The sequence below is a fragment of the Rattus norvegicus genome, chromosome 3, assembly GCF_021556685.1.
Source record: "Rattus norvegicus strain SHRSP/BbbUtx chromosome 3, alternate assembly SHRSP_T2T, whole genome shotgun sequence".
Taxonomy (NCBI): domain Eukaryota; kingdom Metazoa; phylum Chordata; class Mammalia; order Rodentia; family Muridae; genus Rattus; species Rattus norvegicus.
This window is the reverse complement of record NC_141536.1, coordinates 59,794,838-59,822,495: the sequence shown is the minus strand read 5'-3', so window position 1 is coordinate 59,822,495 and position 27,658 is coordinate 59,794,838. Positions and strand designations below refer to the sequence as shown.

The 27,658-nt window shown below is 44.4% G+C and overlaps 1 protein-coding gene across 10 annotated transcripts; it reads left to right on the top strand.

Annotated features, from left to right (window-relative positions):
• Positions 1–74: 74 nt before the first annotated feature.
• Positions 75–27,588, top strand: Nfe2l2 (NFE2 like bZIP transcription factor 2). 10 transcript variants are annotated; one of them, XM_087654679.1, is made up of 6 exons: positions 677–1,005; positions 12,014–12,105; positions 23,837–24,103; positions 24,733–24,822; positions 25,385–25,573; positions 25,915–27,585. In XM_087654679.1, the coding sequence occupies exons 3-6, from the start codon at positions 23,840–23,842 to the stop codon at positions 27,136–27,138; spliced, it is 1,767 nt and encodes a 588-aa protein (XP_087510805.1). In that variant the 5' UTR covers positions 677–1,005; positions 12,014–12,105; positions 23,837–23,839; the 3' UTR covers positions 27,139–27,585.
• The last annotated feature ends 70 nt before the right edge of the window (positions 27,589–27,658 follow it).

Genomic DNA, 27,658 nt, shown 5'->3' with positions numbered 1-27,658 from the left:
TCCCGCCTCTGGCCCTTGCCTCTTGCCCTAGCCCTTTCTCCGCCTTTAAGTTCTTGTCCCGTCCCTAGGTCCTTGTTCCGCCCTCAGGGGGCGGGGGCGGGGCGGACTAAGACTGGCCTGCCACTCCAGCGAGCAGGCTATCTGCTGGTTCCCCACTGCTCCGACTAGCCATTGACGCCGCCTCACCTCTGCTGCTAGTAGCCTCGCCGTCGGGGAGCCCTAGCGCGCGTCCGCCCTCAGCATGATGGACTTGGAATTGCCACCGCCAGGACTACAGTCCCAGCAGGTGCTGCCCTGGCCTTCGGGCCCCTCAGCTATGCCAAGAATGGGGCAAGGGCTCGAGGGGACAGTGGCCCCGGGAGGGAGGGACTGTATGAGCCAGGACTACGACGGCAAGGCCTGGGAACTGCTCCGCCGGGCTAGGAGAGCGACGGAGGATGTTGGGGCCGCAACGATTGTGGGGTCCTAGCCTGAGGTCCCCAGGGGCGGCGGGGTTGGGGTATGAAGGAAGCTCCGGCTTCGCGGGGCCAGGCAGCGACACCACCGCCCCCTTGGGGGGGGAGGCACAGCGGCGGCGAGGCGGGAGGGGGTGGATGCTGGCGGTCTAAACCGGCGCCGCCCGGCCTTTTCCGGGGCAGCGTAGTTTCCCAGATTCGGTGCCGGTAAAAATGTGCCTAGTCACGGGGCCGCGCTCGGGGGAGCTGAGGTTTCTCCTCGGCGTCGGCCCGGAAGCTCTCCCTAACTCTCATCCTACGACGCGGTGCGCTCGGCCGTCTGTAGCCTCAGCCGGAGAGCTGATCGTCTGTAGGATCACGCTTGTCCGTCTTGATCTAGAAAAGCCCAGCCCTCCGGGGGCGGAGGAGAAAGTCACCGGGTGGCCCTCGTGCTCAGGCGCCCCGACGGGCGGCCTGCCGGCAGGGCTCCGCGCGCCCCCTCAACCTGGGAATCCAGGGATGGCCTCGCGCCCGGCGCAAGGACGTGCGGACCTGGGCGGTGGGCTTCGAGGTTCGAGTCGGCCCCATGCGGGGCTGTGTGTTCTGAGTATCGTGACTCGCGGGGCCCCACGTTGTGTGCGTGGCTGTGGCCTCCGGGTGGCTTACAACGGTCAGTTGGCAGTCACAGAGGCCCTCGGTTGGCCCTTTCCTGCTCTATAGCGTGCAAACCTCGCTGCTCTGGGGCCAAGGGACAAGTTGGAGCTGTTGATCAGTTGCGCAATTGTTATTTTCCCCTGGGCGGCTTTGTCTTTGGATTTAGCATTACAGAGTTGCAATGCCAAAATGTATAAGGCAGAATATTCAGTTCCTTGCCGTCAAGGGTAAGAGTAATAGATTAGAATTTGTTGCTTTTTCTACAGTTGCAGAAGTTTTGCTTTTAGACATTTATTTATTATCCTTCCCTTGTGTCCTTCATACATTTTTTCCTTGCTGTTTGAGATTCTGCCTCAATTTTCTTAGCATGTTGCGCACTTTTATGAAGACAGAATGGGACGCTTGCGTTTCATAACACTTTCTTGCTAAGTTTTCGACACTGTTATGTAAGTGAAAACCAGTTTCTGGTTATACTTCAGGCACTTTTAAAGAAGTAAATGCTTACGCTGCCAAAAAAAAGTCTGAATTGGAGTTTTAGAAAAAGAAACCATTTAGCTCAAGGAAATGTATAACTCGGTAAACAGTTTAAATGTAAAGTTTTCAGCCGACTTTGGAAGGTACTGGTGTAAGATTTTAAGCTACTGACAGTACATTAATTCTACTCGTCCCTTGAACTTGGCCCTAGAAATGATTGGGTTTGTAGCCTGGTTTTCATTAGGATGGATAAGTAAACTGTACTTTCTGATTTCTGCCCTTCATTAGTAATCAAAAGGAATGCTTTCTGGCTACAGGATACAAATGAACTTTGACTGTAAAGCTTTTTTCTCTCTTCTGTGTAGAATAACATTTCATTTACAGAAATGGCAGATGTGCTGCTTTCTCTTCCACGTGGAAGCTTTGTTTGCTAAAGATAATTCTAGTTCTCTCCAGATATTGATTTAATTATTTGAAGACTTTGAAAAAATAATTTAAGATCATAATTAATCTTAAAGAGTTGTTTGATAGTCCAGAAGTATTCGAATTGAGTTATATATTTGAACAAATGGTTAGAGACATTAGCCAGTTGTATAGTTGTGGCTTGATAGATTTTTTTAACTATGCTCATAACAGTGAGTAGACTCAGTGCTTCTTCATCTCAGGGGGAAACCATCCATTACATTTCCACTGGTGTCTTGGGGAGATAAAATACTTTTTTTTTTTTTTTTTTGGTTCTTTTTTTTCGGAGCTGGGGACCGAACCCAGGGCCTTGCGCTTCCTAGGCAAGCGCTCTACCACTGAGCTAAATCCCCAACCCCTTAAAATACTTTTCTTGAAGACAAAAGATGAAGTTGCTCTTAAATGAGACATGTGAGATTATTATTACAGACACATAGGATTGGCCTCTCCAGTGAATGAAGGGAGAACAACCTAAGAAAAACTTGACTTCTAGATATGTGGAACATCTCTGAGTCTCGGAGACATTACAGAAGCCACATGCAGGTGGTTAAACACAGCTACATCAGTCTCTGCCTTAAAAATAGCCAGGACCATTTTGAAATTCCATTTGTATTAACAGTGGCCCTTGAAAGCAGTGCTGAGAAACAGCCCCCTTTTAGGATTAGCAGGAAGAGTCCAGAGCCAGATATATGGTTTTTCTTAATATATTTATTTTTATTTAGGATGTGTCATGCTCAGCAAAGCCTCAGGAAAGGGGAGCACTTTGGTAGTTACCCTTATTTCTAGATATTTCCTCTGCCACAATCCAGCATATTTAAAAGATCTTCATAACTATATCCTTCTTAACTTTGTCTTGAACTAGGATTAGCTTGAGGATGTAGGAAAAACTAAGCGCTTACATGTTAGAGAGTTAAGGTTAGTGGACACTCCCTTTCAAGTCAAACAATACGGTAACTGCCTCAGATGTATAATTTCTCAGTAACCCCTCCAAACCACCATCAAAGACTTTTTATCTTCCCTGTCCAGGTTAGGAGAGAGGCAGGCAAAGAGGCCATTACTCCTCTAGGGTGACCCAACTGTTTTGTATTAAAGCTAGAATTCAAATGTAGCCTAACTCCAAGGGCTGAGTCTTTACTTCCAAACTGGACCAAAGGGAATTTAAAGCAGAAGCACAAAGCTTCCCTTTGAAACTCGGTAGATTGGAGGGGGTGGGGGACGCAGGAGGCGAGGCCAGGATGATAAAGGCTCTACACCCTTCACACTTACCTAGGTTCTTAATAACCATGTGAGAAGGAGCGGATCCTTTCAATTACAGCAAGGATGAGTAAGCCGGCAGTGGGCTGGTGCCTGTGGTCCAGTCCAGGAAGACAGAGGCAGGTCCAGACTGCTTTCGTTTGGAGAAGCAGGATGTTTTTTTCCTGTAATAATCGTTTTTAAAGCAGTGTCTGAGAGTCTGCTTCACATTTTCCAGTGACCATTTACCCTCTCCTAAGTTAAATCTTAGCTGTGGGCATCTTTGTCTTTGCCTCATTATTCACAGTCTCCTGTGTTTATTCTGAGGTGATGATCAAAATTATGTTTAGTAAGGATATGTTGTACAGTGTGAACAACAGGGGAAGACTAGTTTGAAGGAAGGTAGATTTGGGGTTGGGGGCCAGTGGGTTGAACATACCTAGCAGAAACCTGCTGGCTCAAACTAAACACTAAGCTCCTGCCTTGGTTGAAAACAGCGTTCAGGCCTCAAGACTCTCTGGTTTACCTGGAGCTTTGAGACTAGTACATTTGAAGATTAACTACTTTATTTCCTGGTCTTACTGTTAAATTTTGTTAGGAATTATTGTCTGATTTTACTGACAATAGTTAAATATACTTCGAAGGACCTTTTGGGTTTGTCGGATTATTTACCTGAATTTCCTGTATGTATGTCCAGATTCTTGCCTGGGTCACCCACTTCAGCGTATGCTGAACACTTGGTGAATTTGATAAGAGTTTGGTAATGATTACCCTGTTTTGTTCCGTCCATGGCTGTAAAAGGAATCACATTACTGTGATATGTAGAAGAGTTTATTTTGATGATGTGATATCTAGAAGGCATTGAAATTTCATTGCCACAAGTGCCAACAGCATTTAGGAAGGAGGGCTTTAAGGTAAGAAACCAAGACTTGGACAGTTGATAATGATATGTTTTATAGATGGGAAAGCAAAAATGGGTTTAAGTTTATGGAAAATACAAGTGTATTCTTATGAGAGTTTGTCCCTCAGAAAAAACAAAAGACTCCTATATTGGGCTTCTCTATATATGCTTCGCTATAATGATGTTAAGAATTTGAATAATTCTATCAGCAGGAAGCAGCATAATGTTAATTTATCTTTTTTTAAAAAAAACATCTGGGGGTTGGGGATTTAGCTCAGTGGTAGAGTGCTTGCCTAGGAAGCGCAAGGCCCTGGGTTCGGTCCCCAGCTCCGAAAAAAAAAAGAACCAAAAAAAAAAAAAACAAAACATCTGAACAATAATACGATTTCACAAAGCCCTGTGTTAGATTCTTCTTTTCTGGGGTACATTGTTGGGGTGCTAGGGAAAGACCAGGCCCTTACATGAAACACCTCTGCCACTGAGCTTACCTCCCAGCTGTAAAAGGCTCTCCGTTCTAGAATGTAAGCAAACTTAGTCCATACCGTTGTCCTGTGAAGACAAATCCAGGGCCTAGGCTAGATTCTGAGCACCCAGCCTATCTTATCCAGGCCCCTTTGATGACTGACTCAGGCTCAGATCATTATAGTCCAGCAGCAGCTGCCTTCTGAAGAGTCTGATGAAGTGAAGTCTAACCGCTTGCCACACGGTTCATCCAGTTAAACCCATTCAGAATCTGGTGTGTTTATACTTATGTAATCAACCCTATAGTCAATTTTGATCACTCTCTAAGGAAACCCTGGGCCCACTAGTAGCCACCACTTATTTCTCCAAGTTCCCCAAACTCCTAATAAGCACGGAGTTACCTGTTTTTTCTTCTGGATTTGTCCAGGCTAATGAACAATGGAGCTATTGGAACTAATGGAGCCATTCTATGACTGGCTTGGCATGATACTTTGAGACTTCCTTGTTATAACAGGTATCCTGTATCATTATTCCTTTGGATTGCTGAATACTACATTATATAGGCATATCACATTTCAAATTGAGGAACATTTGAGTCATTTCAACTTTTTATACTTCCAAATTTTGTTGTTTATTAGATTCACCTCCAGTATGTCAAATATCGTTGCCCACGCTGTATTCTATATTCGGTCAAAATCTCGAGGGATGGCTTTAGGCATTAGTGCTATGTGTTACGGCATCCCACTGGATTCCAAAGAGGACTGAGAACTAGTACCCTAGGGACCAGTAGGACTTTTCCATGACTTTTTCAGGAGTGTGGATAACTTGCAATAAGATTACTTAGAAACGGCATGCTAAAAGGCTGTAAGGTGGAGGTTAGAAAGATGGCTTAGAAATTTAAGAGTGCTTGCTGCTCTTGAAGATCCGAGTTCAGGTCCTAGCACCCATGTCAGGTGGCTTACAACTGCCCGTAACCCCAGCTCTAGAGCGACCGAGGTCTCTGACCTCCCCTGGCGCCTGCGTGCACTAGTTACACAGCCACAGGTAAGAAGTTTAAAAGGCAGCGAGTCAGGAGTGTGGTGATCACTCCTGTGATTGCAGCTCCTACCCAGGTAGGAGTGCAGGCAGCTGGAGGACAGCCTGGCCTGCAGGGTATGTAGAACCCTGTCTTCAAGCAAACGGGAGGAGAATGGACCGCTCCTGCTGGGTGGGCCTGAGTATGGGTTCCTGCACTCTCCTCATTCCTGTGCTTCTCTCCCTTCTCCAGAGAAAACCCTGGCACCTCCAAGCCAGCTCCACTGTTTGGTTGTGCCTGACTGAGGAAACTTTATAGTCCCGACCACAATAATCAGTACTTATTGCCCAGAGTGATTTTCTGATTTGCACATTTGGTACTAGAGGCTGACTGTGCTGATGGGTGTAGTGAGAGTGGACAGCTGAGTGACCTCTGCAGCTGACCTCTGCAGCACACTTCTGCCTCCCCCACTCAGGGCTCCCAGGCAGAGCTGGTTGGCACTACCCTAGCGATTTTAGTTGCTTAGTGGGGTATAATTTACCTGTCAGGAAGTTGGTAAAAGTTTGACTCCTGTTGCTTTTAAGATTTTGAAGAATAGAATATTATTTTTGTTCTTAAAAGACTTGAGATTTTGGAGTGTGTCAGTACCTGCCATATGTGTTGAGAGGAAGGCCGTGAATGTTAGGGCTGTGTGATTGTGTGATTAAGCGACTGGCACACTGAATGGGGGAGTTGGAACTTGCCTGTGTGTCAGATCTGACAGTCTTTCTGCTCAGCTGTAGCAGGAATTTGTAGCTTTGCACATGGAGCAGAAACTAACCTCTGTCCAGCCCACGGCATTAGGTTACAGGGGAAGAGGTTGTGGTTGGTGCCTGCCATGAGCAGAGTCTTGCAGAGCCGACTCTGATGGAATCATCACATCTCTTAGGAGTGACCAGGTTCGTTTTGCAGAACTGGACCCAGGGATTCAGTTTTTTGTTGTTTGGTTTTGGTTTTTGTTTTCTTGAGACAGGATCTCTTACAGTAGCCCAGGTTTGACTTTAAACTCACTAAAATCCGGTTCCTGCTCCCTTCTGCTTCCCTATTATTGGTCTTACAGGTGTGAGCACACCAGGCCTGGCAAGGCAGAAGATCTCACTTCTGTGAATAGAGAGTGCTGAAGAATCATGAACTTTTTTTATTAAGCCATTCAAATGTTGGTGATGAAAATCAGGACATTCACCATTTTTATCTGCAGTAGGAAACACTGCCATGTTTTGAATGTTTTATTGTTGCTGGTGGCAGTTCTCAATGAAACAGTGAAATACACATTGAAAGCCACTCTCAAAAGTGTTTTGCTTCATGTTGCAGCTTGGGAGGGAACTCATGTCGTTCCTACTGGTTCCTAGCTGAGAGTGGCCCTGCTCTAGGGACAGTCCCTTGAAAATGTTTACCTGGCCTGAAGCAGTTAGTTCTGACTAATCCAGGGCCCAGTCTCTGCTATGTTGTGGGGCAGGCGTGTCTAGTCACTTTTAACTCTGTCTCATTGACCTTGACAAGTACAGTCCTCTGTCTGTCTCCAGAGATGTGAGTCAAAATGGCTCCTCTAGGAACAAACCTGTTCTTCTCCTGTCCTGGAACTGCAGAAAGTCCAAAGTTCAAGGCGTCTGTGTCTTGTGTATTTCAGTTGTTCAGTTCACTTGATAAGGCTGTGTGGCAATAAAGTGTTGGGTACGAGCTGCAAAAGACAGTAACTGAGAGAAGAGACAATCTTGGCTTTCTGTTGCCAACTCACCCTCTACCTGTTACGGTAGCCAAATCTCTGGTGTGCCTCAGTGTCTCAGGGACTGTAGCTTTAGAACCTATGGTACTAAACCCCTCAGGTGCTCCACTCTTCCTTGTAAAATACACATAACTCATGCAATGTAAATGCTTCATACAGAGTTACATTGCTAGGGGTAATAAAGCATACATAGTAACAGATAATTTAAAGAATTCTTTCAGTAGAGGGGTGCTTGAACCAACATTGTGACACTTGGATTTGGAGGGCCAACTAGACTATAGCACTGGCAGTTTGTAGGACAAGTTGCTGAAGTTCTGCTAGTAGCAGGCCCAAGACACGTTCTGCTATTTACTATTAACAAAAGGAACTGGGAAGATGGCTTAGTTTGTACAGCACTTGTTAAACCTGACATCTTGAGTTCAACTTCTCAAACCCATGTAAAGGTGGAGGGAGAGAACTAACTCCACAAAGCTATCCTTAACCTCCACATGCACACATCACACAACAATACTAAGTCTGTGTGGATATCCTGTTATAGTTGACAAAAGCTACTGGGAGTGGTTAAACTACTTTTCAGGATCACAGTTTGCATGTGACAGTACAGGGAACACAGATTTCCGTGATCCCTGCTCTGGCTTCTGGGTTACCATCTCACCCTTTCTTCAGTCTTTCTCTGAAAGTGAAAGGGTCTTCTTTTGTTAGCTGCTGGAGAATGAAGGACTCTGTGCAGAGTGCTAGAGAGTTCCTGCCAAAGGGGCACTGTGTGCTCCTGTGCCCAGCTTCTCCATGGAGAGCAGGCCTGTGGTACCAGAAGGCCCCACCCCTTGCTTCCCATACAAGACTCCTGGCTGCAGAACACTGAAGGATAATTACTGTCTTGTTTGTAGGGGACCCCCCCATCTCCTTGGTGAACTGTGTGTAATGGAGGCAAAGGGAGAGGAGCTCACGGACAGGCGACAGCCCTAGAGGCCGATATTTGCTTGACTTTAGAGTAACTTGCCCAGACCCCCTTTCCCACCAAGGGCAGTGTTGCCTGGTGTGTTGGAACACTGACACAGGAGCCTATAGCTGCCAGGAGTTGGCCCTAAAAAGATGATTCAATATAATTCTTGTCTAGTGTATTTGAGGGCAGACTTAAAAACCACTCCATGTTTGTTTCTCCTCGTGTTCTCTTCACCTGAAGAAGTCTGAACAATGAGGTGAGAGTGCGGAAAGTGGTGAGTGGCTGGTTAAGTTGTGATGCCTAGGGAATAGCCTAGTGCTTTAAAAGAAGCTAGCGTCTGGGTGCAAATTCATCTTTTCTGACCATCATGAGGGGAACAGCTTATGTCATGAAGAAAATACACCTAGTCAGCAGTTAGATTGATGGATTAATTAGTTTTTTACTGCCTCCTGCATTGCAAACATCTGACTCTTGCTTTTTAAACAGACGCTATGTGGCAGAGTTAGCCTTGAACACTGTGAAGTCCAGGCCAGCCTAAGGCGCACAGAGTCACTTGGCCTCCTCCTGAATGCTGAGCTTCCAGGTCTGCACCCAGCATCCAGATCACAGAATTCTTTTTGTGAACATTTCAAGATATAGTCGTATTTGTTCTCTTAAAAACCAGAATTAAGGCTGGAAGTCTAGCTTGGGAATAGTAGAGCACTTGCCTACTATGCACCAGGCCCAAGGCTTGATGTCTAGCAACTTCCCCCACTCTTCCTATAAGAGGTTTTTATCTTGAGTGTGCCAATATCCTTGAGATACAATACTTATTCTTTTTTTTTTTTTTTTTGTTCTTTTTTTTGGAGCTGGGGACCGAACCCAGGGCCTTGCGCTTCCTAGGCAAGCGCTCTACCACTGAGCTAAATCCCCAACCCCACAATACTTATTCTTGTATTCAGTGATGTCCAAGTATTGATAGAGGAATGGAGCTAAATAATTTTTTGCAACTGGTATTTGGTCATAAATCATATGAAAAATGTGCCTTTGTTGCTTTGTTACTTTGAGCTATAACTTCAGATACCTATGGTTTACAGTAAAAATACTGGATTCTGAAACTAAATAATATATTCTTACTCATTTCACAAATATTTATGAGGTCTACATCCAGACTTGCATGGCATGAAGATCTGTTCTAATCTTGGAGATAGTACAGCAGTTGTTCTTCAAGGATGTGAGTTTCTGAAATTGCCCTTTCTAATTACTCTAACCCTTTGGCTCTTGGTACTCCTGAATTGCAGGTTATGGTAATTATATGGTAATTAGTGTAATTCCATTAATGCAGTCTGTCCTTTGTGGGTACAGATTCTTATGATGCTTTGTGGTTGAATAGTTGCGGTTGAAAGGGAGTCTCTTACCTACCCTTTGTAGCTTGTGTTCTTAGGATATCTAGAAGAAGGTAGCATTTTCACTGGGCTTTTGACTTTCTAGCCTATAGATTTCATTTGTTTTTAGCTTAGAAGCCCTTTAGGAAAACCGGGGAAGAGAGCAAGTGTGAGCAAGACTTCAGCATCGAAGGTGCAGGGAAGGTTAACTTGGGGGAGGGCTCCAGTTCACCTGTGTTGTTAATTACACTGTATCTGGATCACAGAGCGCCTGGAAGTTTTGGAAGGTTTTAGAAAGGGTAGCGTACCTGGATTGGCTGTGGACAAGCAGGCCCTGTGGTGAGTCAGAAGATGGGCAGGTTAGAGGCTGCAGGGGATAGTGAGAGGCCCCTGCTGTACAGTACACGTGAATGTTCTTCTCATGACTGGGCTTGTTTGCCACCAGCCCATGTATTGAGGATCTCTGATTGCAGCTGGGTTGTACCTTCTCAGCACACAGGAGGTCAAGGCTAGCCAGAGCTACAGAGCATGTTTGACTCTAGCTTGAGCTATATGAGACCCTGTCTCAATTCCTCCTCCTCACCCCCCAAAAATAAAACTTTTAAAAGAGAGTAGATTTTCTGCATAGGTTACAGCACAAAATCAGCTGTGCTTGGCCACACAGGGCCTATGTTGGAGTGCTCTGGTAGGAACTCCCCTGCCAGTATGCTCAGTGCCATTGATGAGGGTCAGGGGACCCCAGTGAGACTTGGTCCTTTGCTTTCAGAATATGTTCTTTTCTTTTCTGAAATGGCATGAAGGGGGAGTACCTCTTTTGGCCCTTCTGAGGTCAGTGTGTTGTCTGTAGCAATCCTTCCTTGGCTTCCAGTCATACTGACTATTACTATTCACCAAAGGAAGAATGAAACAGACAGAATTCTGACCTGAGCTGCAGTGTCTTTCGCCATCAGGCATGGCACTGTGTGCTATGACAAAATACTGTTGTTGGGCACAATCCTATCGCACTTGCGATGGAAGGAGCTCTCTTTCAGCAAAGAACTGAGGCCTCGTGGGAGGCCTTAGAGATAGATTGTTGCAGTGGGTTTTATTATTTTTTTATTGTAGATTTGGTCTGTGATGTATATCAGTAAAACAAGCACACAGATATTCAACAAGTGGTACTTGCAGTTGTCATGCTGGGGAGAATTTGGATGGGTAGCAATGGGAGGTTTCCATTGGCCAGTTGTAAACAAAATTCCTCCTCCATTTGTAGCCTCACCAGAGCTTAGACTTCTGCTCCCTGGTTTTCTTTGCCATAAACATCCTATTTTTGTGTGGCCTTTCTTACGCATTCCCCAACCTTATTATATGCCACCTGCTTGGAAACTGGAGCCTCCTGGCCCAGGCCTTTTGTGAATCTCAGCCCACAAAGGCCACATACACTGCCCAAGTTCCCCTGGGGACCCTCCAACCTGTTGCTGAATCCCTTGTCATTAAGCGGGTCGATAAGCCATGGAATAGAATGACTTTCAGATCTGTCTCTTCACTTGCACAAAAGTTTTTTACTCAGGGATTCAGGCCTAGGAACCTAGGGTCCTGTCATTACAGCTGGATAATGAGTTTGGAGGAAGGCTAAATCCAAACGCAAACCGAGCCAACCTTGTCCTCTCCTCACCCCCACCCCTTCTTTCAAGGTTTTAAAGTATTGTTTTATAATATCTCTTCCAAAATAACTTTGACTTTTAAAGTTAGCTGAGCAGTGAAGAAAAGAAAAACCTCCTGGGACCGGAAGAGCGATGGCACAGCTGAAAGGCATTTGTTGCCATGCAGGTGCTGGGTACATAAACAAGTTATGGCCTCACCTTCTATTTTTCCTGCAGTGGCTAAACCCAGAAAGAGTAGCTGCTTTCACAGTCACTGGCATTTGCTTCAGGAGATAGCTTTATTAATAGTGTTGCTGCCACACCCCAGCTTGTCCTTTATACTTTAAAGATGCACTTCCACGCCTTTTTAATATGAAAGATCATTCTGAGGACTGGCGTGGCCTTGCCTTTCTGCTGAATTCAAACCCACTGTGAGGGTAGAGGAATGACATCACCTACACGGTGAACAGCAAGGTTGCTCAGGTCTTTCCGAGCTGTAGTGTGCTGTCCATTTTTCAAGCAGCCTCCCCAAAGCGGGGCTGAGGAGTAGAAGCCTTGTTCTAGAGTGGGTGAGAACTCGAGCTCTGCAAGGTCACTGTGCCTGCTGTGGCTCTCACTGTCACAAAGTGTTGGGTGTTTGCTGGCAAAAGTACTAAAGCTGGTTGTGCTTCCATTTCCTTACTCCAGAATGACGGTGACTTACTGCCCGCCTGGTGGATTGCTGTGCATCCAGACGAGGCGGTACAAGTTTTGGAACAAGTTTTTTGAGCACGTAGAAAGTATGTGATCAGTTCCTGAGCAATGTAGTAACACTCCCATGGACACTAATGTTCATATTCCCGTACTTTGTGTGATCATTCATGTTGGAACTTCCATATTGGTTTTCCCCTTCGAACTTAAATCTTTTCCTCCCAAAACCAGAGATGCTTTGTTTTGGCTTTTTGAGACAGGGTTTCCCTGAGTAGACTTGACTGTTGCAGTATAATGTCTACTCTTTCTGGACTTAGACTGTCCACATTATAACCTTCCATCCTCAAAACCCAGTGTGACCAACGTCTTGCCCAACTATATAGTGATATACTATATATCACGAGTGTTTGGCTGTATGTGTTTCTGAGTACCACACGTGTGCCTGATGCCTTCAGAGTCCAGAAGAAAGTATCAGATTCCTGGGGAGTGGAGGCACAGACAGTTGTGAGTTGCCATATAGGTTCTGTGAACAGAACCCAGCTTATCTGTAAGAGCAGTGAGTGCTCTTCCCCACTGGTTACGTCCCTAATAATACTTTTTTTTTTTTTTTTGGTTCTTTTTCGGGAGCTGGGGACCGAACCCAGGGCCTTGCGCTTCCTAGATAAGCGCTCTACCACTGAGCTAAATCCCCAGCCCCCTAATAATACTTCTTAATAGACCCAAATGGCTTTGTAGCAGTCAGCAACAATGGTGAGTACCATGATGCATTTTCAGATATATACATATGAAAGTAGTTGAAGTATAATTTCCAAGCTCAGGGTTAATTTATGTTTATTGGAAGCACAGAGTCCCTTAATTTCTGTCTGTTCTTTACACGATGTGTTTAGTAACCATGGTAATCATCTCATTTGTAAATTACGCTATTACGGAATAACATAAAAAGCGATTGAGTAGGTCATTGAGAGCCCTCCTTGTGATTCAGAGTCCCACCAGCTCTGTGAGATAATTGCTAACACCTAGGGCAGTTCGGAAGGGCTAATGTCCACAGTTGTAGCCTCAGGACGTTGTTAGCCGCACAGAAGCATCTGCTTAGAGGACTCCTGAGGAGTGCATGGGCTTACAGTGGAGCCACTCCAGGGCTGCGCTGCCTCAGCCCGGAGCCACCTTGCAGTCGTCAAATGTGATGAGTGAAACCAAGAGGCTGGAACTTTAGTTTTAATGAACTTGACATTTACGAAGAGCGGAAGCTAACTCTCTGTTTAGTATGCCGTAAGCAGCCCTCCGTAGTTCAGGAATTGGGGCTTGGAGCTCCTGGTCATGCTGTTGTAGGACAACGCTGCATGCTGTCTTGTTAGGTAAGATTATTGTGTGCTTCAGTACACCTGTCACCTTTAACATCACAGCCATTCCTGTTAGCATGTTAAAATACCGTTGGACCAAATTGGGTTCAATACATTGTTCAAATTGAATTCTCTGTGTTTTGTTATTGCGTCTGAGCTGCAAACAATATCACTACATTATATTTCTCATAGAGTTCCTTTAGAGCATACTGTAATCTAAAATTAGTGTGCATTTTTACATTAAAATGTATTTTCAGTTGTAATTCAGACATTATAAAATCAGAAACACTTAAAGGTTTTAGAAATCTTCTAATTCAACCCCACCCTCTTACAGGTGCAGAAAGCATCTGAACGTGTTTATAAATTGATTGTGCCCTGGTCATTGTTACAGTGGACTTGGCTACACAGTAGACCAGAGCTTCATCTTCTTCCTGTTACAAACAGAAAATCCGACACAGAGAAGACAGTATTGCGGGTAGAAAGGAATGTGGCTGCTGTCTGCCCACCAGTGGAAAGAGTGTGTTCAGTGGGTGTTTGCTGTATGTTATTCCTGAGCAATGTAGTAACACTCCCACGAACACTAATGTTCATATTCCCGTACTTTGTGTGATCATTCATGTTGGAACTCCATACTGATTTTCCCCTTCGAACTTAAGTCTTTTCCTCCCAAAGCCAGAGATGCTTTATTTTGGCTTTTTGAGACAGGGTTTCCCTGAGTAGACTTGGCTGTCCTGAAACAAACTCTGTAGACCATGCTGGCTTCAAACTCAGAGATCAACCTGTTTTTGCCTACTGAGTGCTAGAATTAAAGGTTTTGAGCAGGGGATGCCACTATGCCCAACTCAAAGACATGAATTTAAAACAAAAAAACTTTTAAACCAAACCCATAGTTTTTTGTTAAGAGAAAAGACAAAGAATTTGACTGAGTGTTTAGATAGAGTTCTGAGATCACTTAAAAGTTTAGGCCTTTTTGTGTCGTTCTGATTTCTCAGGCCTGACTTGATATCTGTGACCAGAACCCTCAGGTATGGAGGTGGCCGGCAGCTTGAGCTGCAGACACAGTCCATGTATCTTCCGTCTGTGACTGTTCCCCGTCCTCGTGTCTTCTTTCTCTCACATGACCTTTACACAGAGGGATAGGAATCACATGACATACAGATACAAGTGAATGTTTTGTGACCTTCAGTTACTTGAATGTCAGAGCCAGTGCCCAAGAATTGTCTTTCTCAAGGGGTGGACAAGGACTATTGCCCAATTGCCCAGTCTTGGGAGGTTAGAGGACGAACAGTCAGCTTTGTGTTGCTTTAGTGGGTATGTGGCCTATGATGTCCTTTTTGATCCACATTTGTTTCAGGCTGTTTGTTTGTGGTCAGGTTACCCTAGAGGTCAGCTCTAGGTAGGCTGTGGCAGGGGCTGAGGGCTGGAAGCTCTTCTGTATTAAAGCATGCTATTCAGAACTGCTGGTGAGGAAGGCATGTCTCTATGGAAGGGTTCAGGGTCCCTGGAGGCCTTATCTCGTCAGATGTCAGCTGGGTTTCTGTTAACAGGGTTTTATAGGATGTTAATTTAGCCTCACAGCCAAGTTCCACACAGCAGGTTTTTGTTATTTGGGGTTTTTGTTTGTTTTTGTTTTGTTTTTGGCTTTTGCTTTTGTCCTACTTTGCTTGGACTGGGTTTTGCCTTGTAGCTCAGGCTGGCTTCCAGTTTAAAGATTTGTTTTATTTATTTTATATATGTGAGTACACTGTTGCTGTCTTCAGACACACCAGAAGAGGGCATCAGATCCCGTTACAGATGGTTGTGAGCCACCATGTGGTTGCTGGGAATTGAACTCAGGACCTCTGGAAGAGCAGTCAGTGCTCTTAACCGCTGAGCCATCTCTCCAGCCCTGGCTTCCAGTTTAACAGCAGTACTTCTTTCTGCCCCTGCATTCTGCGTGCAGGATGATGGGGTATGTGTTAGTGCACCTGGCAACAGTATTATCAGTGTCGGTGTTCAGAGAGGTGCATAGAAGTTTGTGATTTTTCTTAGTAGAAGAAACTGTAATCCAGGGGCTGGAGAAATGACTAAACAATTAAGAGCACAGGCTGCTCTTGGAGAGGACCTGTGTTTGAGTCATAATATCCACACAGTGGCTCATGACCATCCATAACTCCAGTTCCAGAGGATATGGGATATGACACCCTCTTCTGACCGCAGCAGGCATATCAGGCATGTACATGATGAAATCATGTAAACAAAACACATATAAAGTAAATTTAAAAGGATTTTAAGGAATTGTAATGAGAAAGTCTATATGAAATGTGTGTTTAGTGGACCAGATAGATGTACTCTCTTGTGTTCTGCTCAGTCACAAAAAGCCTGTCATCAGTTGTCCACTTAGCATCTTGAGCCTCAGATTACTAATTTATAGCCCTGGAGTTGGCTGTGAGCTCCTAAATCACTGTTAGCTTTCTTTACAGTCAGTTGCATCATGTTCTAAGTGTCAGTCAATGGCCAACAGACAGACACAGTCTTAGAAGGTATCTTTTCCTAGACTTTAAAGAGCCAGTGATGGGCCAGCCTGGCTGGACTTGTCTCCTTTCTTCTGTGTCTTGTCCTCAGCAGTCTGAGGCTTGGTTGTGCTTGCTGTGCTGGAGTGTTGCTGCCGATAAGACTTCCCCCACCTACTCTTACCTTTGTACACTTACTTCATCCTCTGGATTTTATCCCTGTGGATGGCAGGCAGCTGAACAGGAGCTTGACTAGAGTGTGGCTGAGCATAGACTCAGGTGAGATTATTGGGGCTGGAGAGATGGTTCAGCAGTTAAGAGTGCTTCCAGAGGTCCTGAGCTCAGTTCCCAGCCACCACATGGTGGCTCACAACCATCTATAATGGGATCTGATGCCCTCTCCTGGCATGCACCATATGTGCACACAGAACACTCATCATAAATAAATTAAATTTAAAACAAAACTGAGTACTCTTAACGGCTGAGCCATCTCACCATTCTGTAAACTGAACCTAGCGACAGGAGAGCTAGCTCAGTGATTGAGTGATTGCTGCACAGTTATGAGGACTGAGTTGGGAATCCAGCACTCACATAACAAACAGGCAAGGTCTCGTGCATGCCTGTAACCCAAGGGTCTTGGGGGCAGGATTATTAGAGCTTGCTGGCTGCTAGCCTGGCTTTCAAAAAAAACATGAACCCCAGATTCAAGGAGGGACCCTGCCTCAAAGTGGTAAGACCAGATGATGAGGACACCTTCCTCTGGCCTCTACTCCCATGTGTTTGGCATATGCACCCACACACAAAAACATGGAAAGGTTTTTAAAAGCAGTCAGGTGTGGTGGTTCCCAGTACTTGAGGCCAACCTAGTCTACTGACTGAGTTCAAGGGCAGTTAGAGAAGCCTTGTCTGGGGGCTCAGGGCCGGAGCTCATTGAAAAGGGAGAGTGAAATAGAGGTACATCCTTTTTCCTCTGTTAGCATGGTAGAAAATGATAGAGAAGTAGTCTAGAGGTAGTTTTAAAATTCCTTGCCCTCTGCCCTTGGGGGGCAAGTTACCTCTCCTTTGCAGGACGAGAGGACTATCTAAGTGATTCCAGCAGCCCTTTCAGTAGTAGGCATTCCATGACTGTGTGGCATAAACACTGGTTCCCATGTGATCTGAGTCCCATGTACCAAAAAGTCCAGATGTAAGGAGGAAGGCTCCAGGGATGATAGTTTTCCCTGAGCTAGGGAATTGAAGCTTGGGGGTGGGGGTGCGCACAGTTGAGAACAAGGGAAAACACTGCCACTGTCAAGCAGGAAGACCAAGAACACACGGTTGGGGCTGGGTTGACTGTATGCCTTATTGCTTGTTTTGTTTTGAGCCCTGGTTCGTGAACTCAGCGTCCCTGCTGCAGCCGCCTGAGCACTGATTACAGGTGTGCTCGGCCATGCCTGACACCTGTTGCTTTCACTCACTGAGTCGGACTTCGGGAGTCCAGACTTACCCTTGTCATGGTGTTCATGAGAGTTGTACGTGGCGGCAGTTACTGCTTCTGTTGTGTCTCTGCAGATTTAGTGGCTCTTCTCTGTGCTGCCAGAGGTCCTTAATGCTGCTCGTGATGTCTCCTAACAGGGACTGCTTATTTATCCTTGCATCCCTGGCACCTTGCACTGTTTCTGACACCATGGATGTGACCTGTGTGGATGTAGATGGTAGATAGACCAGCGATCTACTTAGACTGCACTCTAACCTTGTTCTTGACTGCCACTTTTCTAACTACCACTTTTTGACCAGAGTTTTAGCCAACAGTGCATATTACTGTAATATTGCTTGCTCTTGCTGGCTTCAGCAATCAGGAGGCACAGGCAGGTAGATCTCCCAAGTTCAAGGACAGCCAGGGTAACACCAAATAACCTTGTCTGGGGGTAGGGGAGGAATCATACTTTAAAAAAGTTCACAGTTTAAAAAAGTTAGCAGAGCCTTGGGGAAGTACCCTAAAAGTGCTTGTGGTTCATTAAAAAAAAAAAAACTTTTTAAGTGTTCTCTATGATCTAAATATAATTCATTACATTATATTCATATAGAAAATCCCTCGGCACCACTGATACCAACATAGCCATGTCTCAAGATCCAGGGTCTTTGTCAGACTGCAACAGTTTTTACCTATCCTTCAGCCTAGGTTGGCTGTCTGTGATTGTTGGCTATTTTTAGCTAATTGTTAGTTGCTTAGATCTAAAAATGACCTTGAATACTGAACTAAATACTTTAGTTTGGGGACCCTAAAAGAGGATAAAGAAGCTTGAAGCATTGAGAAGCACCAGCAGTTTCTGTGAAGAACCTCTTGATTTGAGGCCCTCCTCCTTGAGCTGACCAGGTCAGAGAGGTCAAGGGTGGAGACAGCAAGGCACTGAGCTGCCTGGAGTCTCCTGGTTTGTTTCCACTCGGTGAAGTAGATTAGGAGGATGGAGACAGTGTTCCCAAAGGTTCTTTTGGTAATGATGAGTGCATGGCGTTCTAACAGTAACTGAAGAATGTTCACCAAGTACTTTATCTGGGGGGCTTGCTCACTCAGAATGGGGAGATTTAGACAACTATATCCTAAAGATTGCTGTTCTCCTGGCAGTGTTGGGGCCACCCTTTGTAACCTCTTATCAACCCTAGCCCTGCCCTGCACCAGCACAGCCAGATTGTAACTCTTGAAAGCCAACCGTGAAACTTCTTGTGGAGAAGTCAGACAGAGCTCGGTGGTTTCTCCAACAGGTAGGGGGTTACCCAGTGTTTGGAAAGTGAATGTCCTTTGTGATTTTATTTTGACCACATTACAGATAATGCCTCTGGAGAAAGTCGGGGTTCTGACTGCCTTCACTTCCCAGCCTTGCGCTGTCTTGCATCATGCATTGCAGGTTATGGACTGCGTAGTGGATGAGAGTTCCAGTAAGCTGGCCGGATCACAGTTCTTAGACTGAGTGAGTCATTGCTAAGAAGCTTGCTTGAGAACAGGAAGCAGCCCATGAAAGTGTGTGTGCATGGTGGCTGGTAACCTGCCAGGCTGAGGAAGCAGACCACTTTCTAGCCTAAACAAAGTGGAGGAGTCTCCACAGCCTAGGGAGTGAACGGTACATTTGTGATCAAACGCTTTAACTTTGCTGGGTGGTTTGTATTTGGTATGAATTTGGGAATTTTTATGTGGTGAAAATCTCTAGTTTTTGACTATGAGGATTTCTGTAGGAGGAAAACTTGGGTTGGTGTTGAGTGTAAAAGTCTGCCAAGTATATCTCTGAGTTGTTTAACCAGTTCTTTCCACTGTTGCTGAGGTAACAGACACAAACAGCAGTATTTGTACCTGATTTAGATGGCTGTAGGCCCTCTTTGAACCCACACTATTCTGTAGTTAATTATTCTAACCTATTCCACAGTAATAACAGAAAGAATTAGAAAATTAACCTGAGACCCAAAAGAGCTCGGTGTGGGGCTGACTGCAGTGAACTGTGGGTGTCTTCTGCCTCTGTGGTCTGTGTAGAAAAGCAGATGACATTACATTGTCCACCGTGTAATGTAGTATGGGACAGGAAACTTAGAGAAGTAAATGGGTAACTATTTAGAAATGTAACAATCATAAGATAGATTTAAAAAAATCTGTCTGGAGTTATTTATTACTACAAGTAATACTACAAGTATTAATAAATAAAGACTTTATTAGGCAGTTTGACCACAGAGTAGGACCTTGTAAATGATTGTGCAGCTGTTACTCTGTTAAGATTTGTGCGTTCCCAGGGTTGGGGATTTGGCTCAGTGGTAGAGCGCTTGCGCTTGCAAGGCCCTGGGTTCGGTCCCCAGCTCCGAAAAAAAGAAAAAAAAAAAAAGATTTGTGCGTTCCCTCATTGCCCTTACAGAATCTGACAGCTCTCTCCTGGATGACTTTCAGACTGTAGAACATATCCAGTTTTATTTAAAAAATTTTGGGCATTGTCTATTAAGGGGGAAGCTAAACCAGATTTACCTTCTAGGTGAATAATATATGTTCACAGGATATCATAATGAGATATATGTTAGGACAGTGTAGCCAAGTGTTTCTCTCACTCTAGACGTTCTAGTAACTAATGTGTGCATGAAGAAGAGGGTGCAGAGAAACAGAGGCTAAACTAAGGTCGGTATTTCGGAGTATGTTTATGCCTGTGTGTAACCCCAGCATTTAGGAGGGTGAGTGAGGAGGGTGATGAGGTCAGCCTGGCCTCTATAGTGAGATCCTGTCTCAATAAAGGGGTGGGGGTGGAGGAGAACAATCTTTACTTTAAAGTTAGAAACAAAGACCAGTATTTTATTCTGTGCTAAATGACAAGTACAGTTTATTATTTTTAACAGCTTGTTGAGCTACTGTTTTTGTGGTGATGGAAAGAGGGCATTGTGGGTAAAGGTACCTGCTCCCAACCTGGTAGCCTTAGTGCCTACCTAGGACCCCATGGTAGAGAGAGAGAAAAGGCTCTGCAAGCTGTCCTCTGACTGCTATTCATTCTCTGTGGCACATGTTGTGTCTGGTTCCCCCTGCATCCTGCTGCCACCCCAATACAAAGTAATAAAAATCTTATTTTAAGATACAATTTTAATTTCAATAATATGCCAAGTTCTCAGTTTATTAAATAGCTTTAGTGTTGGGTGGGATTGTTTTAAAATCTTCTGCTAAATGTTTGTTCAAAGGACTAAGATTGGCTTAAAACACATGTGACTTCATTGTTCAAGGTCACTGTTTATCCTTGTGCAGAGATGTTTATTTCAAAATGGCATGAATTTGTTGTCAAACTGTACCATTTTATGAGGCCTGTAATGGATTACCCAGACAGCAAATAAGTACTCCACATTTTGAATATAACTTTTTGTTAGAGTAGATGGCAATTGGATGTGACTTGTCCAACATTTTGCTTCTTACTGTCTCTTGCATAAGCTAAGTTTGCAGCAGAATTTGGAACACACCCAGGAATCCATAAGTGGCAGGCAGTGTTTGCCCCATACGTCACAAGGCTTACCCTGGCACTTAGATTACCCTTGGGCAGCTTTTTCCAGTCTAAGAAGATACCTGTTGGAATGCTGCGCTAGCGGTTCCCTGCTTTCAGTTTCCTTCCCAGACTGATTGTGTGGCCTTCCCTTCTGGGGGACCCACAAGGTGGGGGTCAGACAGCTAGCTGCTCTTCAAAGCTTTGGCTGTGAATAGTGGAAGATCTCCTCAGACACTTCTCTTCCCTCTGTCTGCTGTCGTGTTCTCGCTTGTTAAGGCTCCACCCTAGTATTTCCTCTTAGATGATGTTCCGGTCTCACAGAGCAGTGGGTCAGGGATAGGACTTTGTGGTATAAGTCATGCGCCAGTCACAAGGTTCCTCACAGGAAATGCTGAGTGCTTTGTTCATTACAGAAAATAGCACTTGTGCTATGGGCCTCCCAGGCAGTGCTTTGGGTTAACAGACTTCTGTATATTTCTTTCCAGTGTAATGCTTTGACTCTTTCATACAGTATCTGAAGCTAGGTCATCGTGTCACACACTTGTAATCCTAGTTTTGAAAATCTGGGGCAGGAGGATTGCAGTGAGCAGTATGAAACCTGTCTGTCATAAAAGGGGGAAAAATCAAATTTCAGACATTTTCCTTCTGAAACTTGTGTGGAAATCTAAAATAACAAAATGTGTTAGGCACAAGAAGAAACTCCCTACGTTCAGATCAGAATGTCTGCATTCAGGCCTATGAGCATCACTGTGAACATGGGCTATCAGTTTTGATGCCAAGCAGGGTCAGCCCGAGCTTGATGGGAAATGTGTGCTGTTTAGGAATCCAAAGTATAAAAGATGCTTAAAATCAACTTTGCTTTACTTTCTAAAACTTACTTTAAGGGCGTGTGTGTGTGTGTGTGTGTGTGTGTGTGTGTGTGTGTGTGTGTGTGTGTGTGTGTGTGTGTGGCGTGTAGAAGCTAGAGGTGTCAGATTTCCTTGAGCTGGAGTTACAGGCAGTTGTGAACAACCTCACACAGGTGCTGGGTCCTTTGGGCAGTGTGTGGTCTGCACTGCTAGGTTTTAAAAAGCAGTTTTCTTTTGCACACTTGGTAGCACAAACCTGAAAGTACAAAGAAGAACTTCTGGGACCCTTTGAAGCCTGTGTGCTTGCCACAGTGATCATACTGAATATCCCCTGAGCCACTGGAAACAATTAATTAGATGTCAGCCAGGTATGGGTGGCATATACCTGTGATCCCAGCTCTGGGAGATGCAGCTGAGAAGATGGAGTCAAGGCTAGATTTTTTTTGGTTTGTGATCAGCCTGGACTATATGCCCTAAAGAACAAAAAAAGAACAGGTGAAAACACCTCTTGGTGGCCTTCCTGCTGGAAATGCATGCTAGGCTGGGGGAGCCACTGTTTCAGCTCAGAACCACTCCAGGTGAGCTGAGCCTTCCTGGTTCTTGAGAAGGATCCTCCAAGGTGTCTCTTCTGACCACATTATGGAAAATGAAAAAACAAAGATCTACTGGACTGGCTTAGGATGTACGTTGAGGGAAAGTCATCATAGGAAAATAAACTTAGTGGTGACTGAATGGGTCTGTGACTAATATAAAGTACATGGAGGTACTCACTGCTCTCAAGATTCCAACTACCACCAAACTCCATGTTTATGAGTATGTCTCGACCCCCTTAAAATCCAAAGACAACAAAAGTGCATGTTAACATGCCTCAAAGCAAGACCTAGGAGCTTCATTAGGACCCATTCATGATTGATTTTGGGATAATGTTCAGTTAGTCTAGTGTTAATTCAGAGTCCACAATTTCATTGTTACACATTGGCCTGAAGTTTGGTCTTGCTTATAGCAGATCTCCCATCAGTGAACATTTGTTAACACTAGCTTATTTTATATTTGTGAAGAAATTTGTCTCCTTTGGTAACCCTCTGTCTGTGTGCTGGGGTTGGAAAGAATAGTTAACACCTTCTGAAGTTTTGAAGCATTATCATATGGTGGAAACAGGAAAAAAACAGTTGTTGAAGTCAACTCTGGGCATGATTGGCACTGATGATTTTAGGGTAAGTCCCTAGAAATTGTCATCAAGTCCTTCAGGGCTCGGGTCAGACATGTGAACAGGTGGTTCAACAGAAACTGTTTCAGTCCTCGTTTGTGCATAATTAGGAGTGGAAGCAGGTGGTGGTGGTAGTATAGCCCAGCACTTGGTCAACAGAGCAGAGGGTTAGTAGTTCAAGGCCGGCTTGGGCTACATGATTCTGTTTCAGAAAACAAAAACCTGCCTGGGCCATGGTGGCACATGCCTTTAATCCTGGCATAGGCGGAGGCAGGGGAATCTCTTGAGTTTGAGGGCAGCCTGGTCTGCGGATCAGGTTCTAAGACAGCCAGGACTACACAGAGAAACCCTGTCTCAACTAAAACAAAGCAAAAACCCTGGATATTGGTTTTATTCTGGGGTGTTTGTTTGTTGAGACAGCGTTCGTGGCAGCCGTGAGTGGCTCATGCATCTGCTGTAATCTCTATTCTAAAGAGGTAGGGTGTGTCTGTAGGTGTGTGTGCATGCATGTGCTGGAGAGATGGCTCAGCGGTTAAGAGCACTAGCTTCTCTTCCAGAGGTCCTGAGTTCAATTCCCAGCAACCACATGGTGGCTTACAACCATCTGTAATGGGATCTGATGCCCTCTTCTTGCCTACAGGCATACATGCAGGCAGAATGTTGGATATATAATAAATCTTTTAAAAGGAGAGAGACGTGGAATTCTTAAAAGCATAAGTTTGGCTATTTCTATTGTTTTGCAGTCATTAGTGATCCAAACTGATTGGAATGGGTAGCTATATATATGCTGTTGCTTTAGCAAGTATGTGTTGAGTGAATGGACTAACAGTCTTCTAGCTTCCTCCATCTGTACTCGTTCAGTTAGTTTGTATCTCCCCCATCCGTGATGGCATGTAGTGAATGAACCCATGTGGACCACCTTAACCGTAGTTTCTCCTTCCTTTTCTGTTTTAAACATAGGACATGGATTTGATTGACATCCTTTGGAGGCAAGACATAGATCTTGGGGTAAGTCGAGAAGTGTTTGACTTTAGTCAGCGACAGAAGGATTATGAGCTGGAAAAACAGAAAAAACTCGAAAAGGAGAGACAAGAGCAACTCCAGAAGGAACAGGAGAAGGCCTTTTTCGCTCAGTTACAACTGGATGAAGAGACCGGAGAATTCCTCCCAATTCAGCCAGCCCAGCACATCCAGACAGACACCAGTGGATCTGTCAGCTACTCCCAGGTACACTTGGTTCTGGTGGGGTCTGAGGAAAACTCGACTGAGAAAGCAGACCATCGGATTTGAGCTCTTGGTCTGCCATTTGTGAGGATATTAAGTTCCCAAGCTTAGCTTCCCGATGAATTGAGTACCTGAGCTCCTTTGAGAATTCTTTCGATGATCAGGATACAATACAGATCATGGGGCATACTTTGTGAGTTACAGAATCATCCTCTTGGGAGGGAGGAGACCATGGCAGACGTTCTGTTGGTAGGAGGAGTGGGCATTGTTCACTGCTGTGGCAGGCGTGACCTGAATTGTATGAGTAACTGATGTAGCTGTGTCAAGTACAATTCCCATGCTATATGTTGATAAACAACTAAAGCTCACAAGGGTTAAATCATTTGCCTAGATCACTCAAAAATGAAGGGAGTTTATTGCCTAGCACAGAGCCCTGGGTTCGGTCCCCTAGCACAGTTTATTAAAGGGACTAATGATTTGAACACAAGTGATCTGGTTTGAATCTGTAAAACAAATTGATTTCTGAAATGAGTTCATAGGTTATTTTATGAACAGCTCTTAATGCTAGTCATGACCCCTGGGTTTAGAACATTTAACAAATGATGTTCCTTTGTGCCTTTCCCTTACTCCAGGTTGCCCACATTCCCAAACAAGATGCCTTGTACTTTGAAGACTGTATGCAGCTTTTGGCAGAGACATTCCCATTTGTAGATGACCATGAGGTATAAAAATGTTTGCTTAATAGCAAAACTGTCTTTTCTGGAATTAGTCCCTTTCATGTGTATCCAATTGAGAGAATAAAAGAAAATTTTAGAAGGAAAAAGTTGATCAAAGAAATTATCAAATAAACTGTATCAGATATCTATACAACATTTAAAAATAAGACCTGCTAAATACTAAACGACAAGTCCATTTTACTGGATAGCTAGAAACATGAATCAGAATAATTTAACTGGAAAAATGGATATAGGTATATAAAATATTTTGTCTAGTAAAGAGCAACTATTAATCCGTACTTGGATTAAAAATCTTAATCTGTTGTTTGAAGCACTTTGCTAAATATTATGGGTACAAATTAAGTCGTAAGGAATGTTTTTATCCATTTTGAAGTCTACCTTTAAGCACATGGAGTGATATAATAGTGGATAAATGTGGAGACATTGGGGGGGAAGAAATGTTTCATTTTATAAAAGCAACCATTAGTAACCTGAGAGCTGCAGCCCCTGCCGCTGTCTGTTCTACAGGTCTTTGCTCTCACTCATGTAAATACCTTGTCAATCTTAGGTTTCTTCACCTACATTTCAGTCGCTTGCCCTGGATATTCCCAGCCACGTTGAGAGCTCAGTCTTCACCACCCCTGATCAGGCTCAGTCACTCGATAGCTCTCTGGAGACGGCCATGACTGATTTAAGCAGCATACAGCAGGACATGGAGCAAGTTTGGCAGGAGCTATTTTCCATTCCCGAGTTACAGGTGAGAGAGCTCGATGAGTGTGCTGTCCTCTATGGGCCTTTTAAATTAGTCATCCTGGTTATTTATTATTGACATGCTACCTACTCAAAGGAAGAAACTGATGGTGCATTTATATTACTTAGGAGAGCTTCCCAAACTCACTTAACACACAGAGTTTTTAGTTAATCAGACTGAATATTTCAGGACAAATTCACTCTAAGACTGAAAGCTAATTTAGAGTTCTGACAACCATAAAATACTTATCTGTTGAAAATGGGAGTTATCGGGATTATTGAAAAGAAGACCTTGGATTTGGGAGTGGGGAACTGATCTAAAACATTCAATGTGACCTTCTTTTCTAGTGTCTTAATACGGAAAACAAGCAGCAGGCTGAGACTACCACTGTCCCCAGCCCAGAGGCCACACTGACAGAGATGGACAGCAATTACCATTTTTACTCATCGATCCCCTCACTGGAAAAAGAAGTGGACAGCTGTAGTCCACATTTCCTTCATGGTTTTGAGGATTCTTTTAGTAGCATCCTCTCCACGGATGATGCCAGCCAGCTGAACTCCTTAGACTCAAATCCCACCTTGAACACAGATTTCGGTGATGAATTTTACTCTGCTTTCCTAGCAGAGCCCAGTGGCGGTGGCAGCATGCCTTCCTCTGCTGCCATTAGTCAGTCGCTCTCTGAACTTCTGGGCGGGCCCATTGAGGGCTGTGATCTGTCCCTGTGTAAAGCTTTCAACCAGAAGCACACTGAAGGCACGGTGGAGTTCAATGACTCTGACTCCGGCATTTCACTGAACACAAGTCCCAGCCGAGCATCCCCAGAGCACTCTGTGGAGTCTTCCATTTACGGAGACCCACCGCCTGGGTTCAGTGACTCGGAAATGGAAGAGCTAGACAGTGCCCCTGGAAGTGTCAAACAGAATGGACCTAAAGCACAGCCAACACATTCTTCTGGGGATACAGTACAGCCTCTGTCGCCAGCTCAAGGGCACAGTGCTGCTGTGCACGAATCCCAGTGTGAAAATACAACAAAAAAAGAAGTACCTGTGAGTCCTGGTCATCAAAAAGTCCCATTCACAAAAGACAAACATTCAAGCCGATTAGAGGCTCATCTCACAAGAGATGAGCTTAGGGCAAAAGCTCTCCATATTCCATTCCCTGTTGAAAAAATCATTAATCTCCCTGTTGATGACTTCAATGAAATGATGTCCAAGGAGCAATTCAACGAAGCTCAGCTTGCATTAATTCGAGATATACGCAGGAGAGGGAAGAATAAAGTTGCCGCTCAGAACTGTAGGAAAAGGAAGCTGGAAAACATTGTAGAGCTGGAGCAAGACTTGGGCCACTTAAAAGACGAGAGAGAAAAACTACTCAGAGAAAAGGGAGAAAACGACAGAAACCTCCATCTTCTGAAAAGAAAACTCAGCACTTTGTATCTGGAAGTCTTCAGCATGTTACGTGATGAGGATGGGAAACCTTACTCTCCCAGTGAGTACTCTCTGCAGCAGACCAGAGATGGCAACGTGTTCCTTGTTCCCAAGAGCAAGAAGCCAGATACAAAGAAAAACTAGGTTCGGGAGGATGGAGCCTTTTCTGAGCTAGTGTTTGTTTTGTACGGCTAAAACTTCCTACTGTGATGTGAAATGCAGAAACACTTTATAAGTAACTATGCAGAATTATAGCCAAAGCTAGTGTAGAAATAATATGAAACTTTACAAAGCATTAAAGTCTCAATGTTGAATCAGTTTCATTTTAACTCTCAAGTTAATTTCTTGGGCACCATTTGGGCTAGTTTCTGTGTAAGTGTAAATACTACAGAACTTATTTATACTGTTCTCATTTGTTACAGTCATAGACTTATATGACATCTGGCTAAAAGCAAACTATTGAAAACTAACCAAACCACTATACTTTTTTATATACTGTATGAACAAGAAATGACATTTTTATATTAAATTGTTTAGCTCTGATAAAAATTAAAAGGAGCTAGCACTAATAAAGGAATATCATGACTTAAATTACTCTGGATTGTTTGAGTTAATTCCCAGTAGTGTTTTCCATAGGACAGTTATCCACCTACCACATTTGCTT